Source organism: Verticillium alfalfae, genomic scaffold (assembly GCF_000150825.1).
Source record: "Verticillium alfalfae VaMs.102 supercont1.8 genomic scaffold, whole genome shotgun sequence".
NCBI classification, from domain to species: Eukaryota; Fungi; Ascomycota; class Sordariomycetes; order Glomerellales; family Plectosphaerellaceae; genus Verticillium; species Verticillium alfalfae.
In genome coordinates, this window is record NW_003315031.1 from 727,141 (window position 1) to 733,711 (window position 6,571).

Genomic DNA, 6,571 nt, shown 5'->3' on the forward strand with positions numbered 1-6,571 from the left:
AGACAAGCGAAAACAAGTTGGATGTCAAGTCTGACAAGACAATGACAAGAGACAGGCTGCCGAGGCCCTATATAGAGTAGACAGAACGGTGGCTAACATGATGACGGGCGCAGGAAATTGATAGCGCCCAGACAGCAACGAACGTGCTCTGGGCCGAGATAACAAAGCCAGGATAGAATTGCGAGGCAGCAGAGACGAGGCGGCGCGGATACGACGCAGAGGTTCACCGCTTCAGTAGCCGTGTACGGGGCGTTTGATAAGGGAGATGCAGGGTCCAGAACCGCCAGCCAGGCACGAAGAGGTCCAGGCAGTTGTGGCGGTGGATGCACGTACCTAGAGGCCTGATCTGTAGGCTGTACACGAGATCAGGGGGGGGGGGGTTGAAGAGAGAGAAGCAGCAGCTGAAACTCGAGTTCGGCTGGCTGCTTGAATTGTGTGCGTATTCTGACGTCGTCGAGGGACGGCAGGCGGAGGATTTGAGACGATCAGATCCGATCTACCGTGGCGGGGCAGATAAGAGGCGGGCGCTGATAAGAGGGAGAACAAGCAAGTGGGATTGACGCGTTGGGGCGGTCAACAAAGAATGTCGGTCGACTGTGAAACAAGTCGAGCAGACGGTCGCGAGCTTTATGTAGCAAAGGCTGAGCGCGAAGAAGCAGAGCTGGATCTGGAGCTGCTGGTGCTGGCGCGCGTTGTTGGGTAGTCCGGAATGCCCCTCGTTGCTTTGGAGAGCCGTGTGAGGCGGGTTGCAGGGATGTTCGGCTGACGAAGGCCTAGAGCTGTAGGGGGGTAGTTGGGAGGCCTTTGAGCACAGCCATCCGGCCAGAGCTGGGTAGCTCGGAAGACGGAGCGTTTCTTGTCTGGTGCGACGTTGTCTCGTTGCCGGTTCCGGAAACGAGCAGAGCAGGCTTGTTATTGATAAGAAGCAAGGCTCGTGGTCTCGGGTTCTTATCTGGGCTTGTGCCGAAAATAGGTAGGTAGTAGCAGGCAGGTAGGTAGGTAGACAGGACAGGACACGAGGTCGGCGGTGCAATGCAGCAACAAGATGACGACAACGAGGGAGTAGGGGAAGTGGAGGAAGAGGAGGAATGATCAATCGAGGTTGATCTAGGGAGGACGATGCTCAGGCAAGGAAGAGTCTGACGATCACCGAGGGCTTGAGACCAGTGACAGGCGGGAACATGCACACCCTTTATATACTTGCCCCTCGACGACGCCCATGGTTCTTCTCGTGCGTCGTCGTGGGCATTGCGCAACCTCTGTCGAAACGGAGCCCGCCAGTTTGATCGTGGAGCTTGGGCTAACTCTTGGACCGGGGAAACGGTGCTTCCAAGGGGCGGCCTGACGTTGGCATGGGCGCGGGCCCGGGCTTGGACCGTGTGAGAAAGGCAGGAGCGAGAGTCAAAGGAAGCTCGAAAAAACCAGCCTGATCACGATGATGTCTTCGCCTGCATCACGCTGGGCGACTTATTACCAAATAGCAACCGCTTAAGCCTCTTTGGGCAGCACCAGCCAGCAGGGAGGCGCCTCCATTGGACAGAGGCATTCGTACCTGTCGCTCGTGCCAGGGGTCTCGCAGGACCAGACACTCCACTGGGGAGCCCAGCCCACAGGGCCGCAGGAGGCGGGGGGCGGCGGCGGCGACCACCTGGAACGTCAGCTGGACCTGCGGCAGCGGTCCCCTACGGGTTTCTAGAAGGTATCTCGCCCTGTTTCCACCCCGCATGCCGGCCGACGACTCTACCTCGCCGGGACCTGACAGGCACCTATCGAGCTTGGGACGGCTATCCAAGGCAAGTTTTTCAATGGAGTTTTTCTGGAGATTTTTCTCACCAGCCTGTGCCATCGTCTCGAGATTCCCTTGATTGCCATTACCCCTTCAAAATCCCCAGACTCTAAGCATCGTTGCATGCTACTTGGCGCTAATGACTACACGCCTGGAGCAAGCGCTGAACCCCGCCATCTGCTGTCCATTGTACAGGGGCTGAGTACCTTGATGATGTTCGAAGATGCAGATGACAACACACACACACACACACATACAGAAAACTTGGATCAGAAAGAGAGAAAGCGAGAGACGTAGAGAGGGAGAAAGGGACAAAAAGCATCCGGGCGTAAACTAAAAAGAGTCTGTGTACCTATAGGTGGCCGTGGCAAAGACGTGCAAAACGCCAGCTGTGATGAGAAGACGCCCGTTTGGCGCAACCGCGCCCCGCTACTCCATCCGTTTCCTGTTCCACACCCACAACCCACACACCTACATGTACCGTACGCAAAGCGCAAGAGGGGTTGCCGAAGGTGAGTTCGGTGAGGGGCAGGTGCCTACGTCTACCTGCCTTTTGCGCCATGCCTCCATTTACTCCAATCACCCCACAATGGGCAATACATGTGCAGTATCATCTCATCGCAGTTTTTAGCAACACCAGGGCAACCGAAACCCAACATTGACCCCGTCCGACCCGGCCTGTCAAACTGGCTGCGGTCACCGGGTCCCAAATCTCGTTTCAATGATCAATGCCTGCTGATCCGAGCACCAACGCAAACGGAAGGATAGAGCAACAGCAATCCATCCTAGAGCTCCAGGTCAGGCGCACACGCTGACTGCCCCTGCCACGGCCGGGGTAATGAGTCGCACGCGCCGTTCCAAGTTACAATCCACCTGCCTCGCATCGTTATTACATTCCATCCCCATCCATCTCCAATCCTGGATCAATACTCCGATCGATCCCCAACAAAGTAACACAATACTTGGCCTCTCGTGGCCCCTCGTGACGAAAGCAATGCGAACTCGCCTCTCCGAATGGCCCGGCGTCTCCTCCTCAGGGCCCACTCACGAAGCCCGCTTGCCCCGCGTCTAGGCGCGCCCAAGACGCCGTCTCCGATGGAGGGGCCACCTGGAGGCAAGGACCAAAACCCAGAACCAGGGAGAGAAACGGTAGGGTCACACACATCAACAAGACGGTGGCCAGAGTGGCTGGATTGGAGCCTCTAGAGGCTCTGCCAGCGTTTCCATTACCCCCCCATTACCCCCAGGTTTTCCTCTCCTAGACGGGGCTGCGTTCCATTACCCCCAGATACTTGATGTGCAGCATCGCAAGAGCACGCCTTTGCCCACGGGACAGACCGACTTGGCTCAATTGGAAGGATTGGGGGCCGCCTGGGGAAATACTCTGATGCACCATGTCCCTTCTGAAAAACCTTGCAAGACACAGGATCAATTGACTGGCAGGCGGGCTCCATCCTGAGTCGTCACGGCCAATGCAAAATCTGTCCAACCCAGAGCCCCCGATCTGTTGGTGGTCTCATTACCCCATCGACTGCCCCTCGTCAGACCCAATTCCGTCGCGAGCATCCAACGAAACTGAAGCAGCCTGCTGCAGTCCTGCAACAAGACAGGCTGTCCCTCACATCGTCAACTTCGCTGTCGCTGGTGCCATTTTTGAACATGGCCCTCCACACCCCGGGCCGGGATATGTAGCGGGTCGCGTCGCTTCGAGCTCGATGGATCCGTCTGATCGACAGATTTTGCTTCTTCGCTGCCTGCCGTTATCAACGAGCCAAATTAACATTTCCGTTTTTATCCTGGGCGCGGTCGCCCGTAACGTTAACTGCACCATCACCGCTTCAGACGACTTCGTTCGTGGCCTTGAACCCGGTCCGGCGCCGCCTGGGGACAGCTACCGGCTCGCACACGTAGCGCTTGATACGTGCCCAGAGGGGTTGAGGACCTGACTGACGCCGAAGCGACCTGTTCAGCTCCACCCCTGTTTCCGTTTACTGGGACAAGTCTAGAACTCGAAGTCCCAATTTTACTCCAATTCTGGGCCCCTTGTTCCGTTCTTCTGATAGTTGTCGAGCGGTGGAACAGCTGGATGCACAGCCACGGAAAACTCGGTGCACCAACTGCGTTCGTTGTCTGGGGGTGCGAGCAAGGTCACGATGGCCTGAAGCACAATCTCCCAGCATGTCCCGGCACTTGGGTTGCTTCTGCTCCTCCCGTGGTGACTCCTCGCGCCCAACCACCCCTGGGATTACGAGTTCACGATGGTATCACTTTTAGCTGCACCGGAAGTCCTCGAAGGGGCCGCGGCTCACCGCGGCACTCACCGCCCCCCGTGGCGCCGCTGGATCCCTGGGGGGAATCTCTGGGATAGGGGCGCCAGATGATCAGCTGGACACTGACTGGAGCCAGCTTCGGCCACCGCTGGTGCCGTGCACGTCCACGTGCTTGGCCAGTCTCGTGAGGTGTCAGCAGGAAGGAAAGGGGCAAATACTGTCATTCAGAATTAGTGATGGGCAGTACGGAGGAGTCATTGTGTCCACATCGATTGGCACCGAACACATGAGTTGAAGCATCGTGAAATTTGTTGAAGGGATGAATCGCCCGGAAGTGCATGGCCGACAAACTGGTGGGTGAGACACGTCGCTCACTGGTTGAGAGTTTGACTAACTCGAACGTCACATTTAACCCTGTTTCTTGGGAGTGTCAGGCCATCCTCATCCTGCTCGCCCACATCTGTTCTCCAGGTGAGTGCCATGGTCCCAGACGTCTCGTCAAGCCAAATTCCTTCCAAGCAGCATCGGTTGTCAGTCTACCAGTCCATCGCTCAACTGCCGAAGCTGCGGCGCCGAGTCGCCTACCGAACGGCGCCGAAACGAGGAAGATATCGGAGGGCGTGCCCGATGTGGGGGCTGCGAATCGGAGGTTGGCTTGATGACATTCGCCCTCCATCTTCGCGCCTGCATGACGCCTCTCAGGCATGGAGGGACGGATCCTCGGCCGTTGTCCTCTGAGGCCCACCCAGAAATACCTTCATCCCAATCTGCCTATTCTAAGTACCTTCATCATTGCCGTCCGGTGTTTGCTGCCGCCAAGTGCAGTCCCCGACGCGCATCCGCTAGTAAAACGGACACGGATGTCCTTTGCTGTGTGGGTGGCTCGCAAAACCCAACTGTCGTCAGTGCAGAGTTTTCGACCAAAGCCTGGGCACCAGGGACGTCGCCCCGTCATTGAACAACTGTCCGCAGCAGCGCAGGTCCCACTACCCCAATTTCTTCGCACCTCCGTCCCCGCGCGAACCAACATTGCACTAGAATTCTTGGTCTGTCCGACATGACAGCTCAGATCTTCAGCGAGCCATGACTTTGATAAACATAATCACAACGAGCTTGCGGGCGCCATGCGCTGGTGGTGGTCCTTGTCCGTCAGCTCAGTATTATTCTTACCAAGCTTGGACGCTAGCTAGATGAGTGTTGACTCTTTACACCAAGAAGATGCCTTAATCACATGGAAAAAGGCTGAATCCGAGAACGGCGTATAAATTACTGACGCCGTCTGGACTTTTCAAGACAGAAATTTTCTTGAGGTAGCAAATTCTCGGCATGGCAATCATGCTGCTATACATGCATGTATGCGTAAGAGTCAAGCCAGAGATAGACTGGATAATCAGCATCTGTCTAGAGAGGGCAGAAAGTCTGTCTGAAGGGGAAAGAAAAGAGCTTCGTGAAACCCGCCAGCGGAAAAGTGCTCGTGCCCCAGACGTGCCTACTATTGAGCCACACTGCCATCTTCGAGAGCAGTCGCTGGCACGAGCTATGTGGCTCAGGACGTGGCACAGAGCACCACCATGTAATGTTTCGGTCGCTCATTTCATCAGCAAGCTATCTTGTGGTGATTAGTAACCTCGCTTCGACGGAACCAGTGCATAATCAGGTGATTCGATACGCCAGGAGTGCAAGCTTGGGACTAGGTGCATTGCTGACGCGCTGAAATGGGCCGCCAGAGAGCATATATGTCTCGCCGCACCTGCCACAGGGCGGCACCACTGCACCAGGTCGTCCGCCGATCGCGCCAGGCTAACCGACATGGGGCTTCGTATGTTTGCATGATGTGCGAAAGAAGAGCTTGCGCCAGCTGCCGGGACTGATTTGCATGCTTCGCATTTGACGCTTTTTCTAGAAGGCTGATCAGTCGGCTTCTTTTGAAGGCTGAGCAGTCGGCTTCTGCTGGAATACCTTATTCCCCCACCATACAATATCCCAGTACACCAGGTACTACGGTAGGCGAAACAGCCATGTCTGTCATCGGGGATGTGCCGACGACGAGCTGGGGCTGGGGGTAGGCGGTCCTATTATTAGGCCGGGCAGCGAAAGCGCTCACCCACCAACTTGTGCCTGGCGACACCTGACAAGCCCGACAGACCTGGCTGGTCCCGGTACGCTCCCAGGAACACGAAAGGCCCAGACGGTCTAGACCCTTCTGTCTTCCGCCCTTGATCCCAGGTCGGATCACTGCCTAACCTTTAGGCCCTGCCTAAGATTTCGGAGAGGAGGCACGACCCGACCGAACCCCCACGTCCCCCCTCCTAAGAGCCGGAGACGAGAAAGAAAGTCTGAACGGCTCGGGCGTGCGGCTGCTCGTCTGAACTTCTTCTCACTCCACCACTCTGTAACCTCACTTGCTGCTGCTGACGAGCCATCATCGCGACGAGCCGAGCCTCATCTTGCCTGTGCCTGCCGACCAGCGACGAACCAAGAAATCGAGCTTCTCACACACACGACCGTGGCCTGC

General features: G+C 56.7%; 1 protein-coding gene across 1 annotated transcript; it reads right to left on the bottom strand.

Moving 5' to 3' along the window:
• Positions 1-773: 773 nt before the first annotated feature.
• VDBG_06651 (predicted protein) lies at positions 774-1,846 on the bottom strand (the record flags this gene model as incomplete). Its single annotated transcript, XM_003003043.1, has 2 exons — positions 774-1,259; positions 1,553-1,846. The coding sequence occupies 2 exons, from the start codon at positions 1,844-1,846 to the stop codon at positions 774-776; spliced, it is 780 nt and encodes a 259-aa protein (XP_003003089.1).
• Between the last annotated feature and the right edge of the window lie 4,725 nt (positions 1,847-6,571).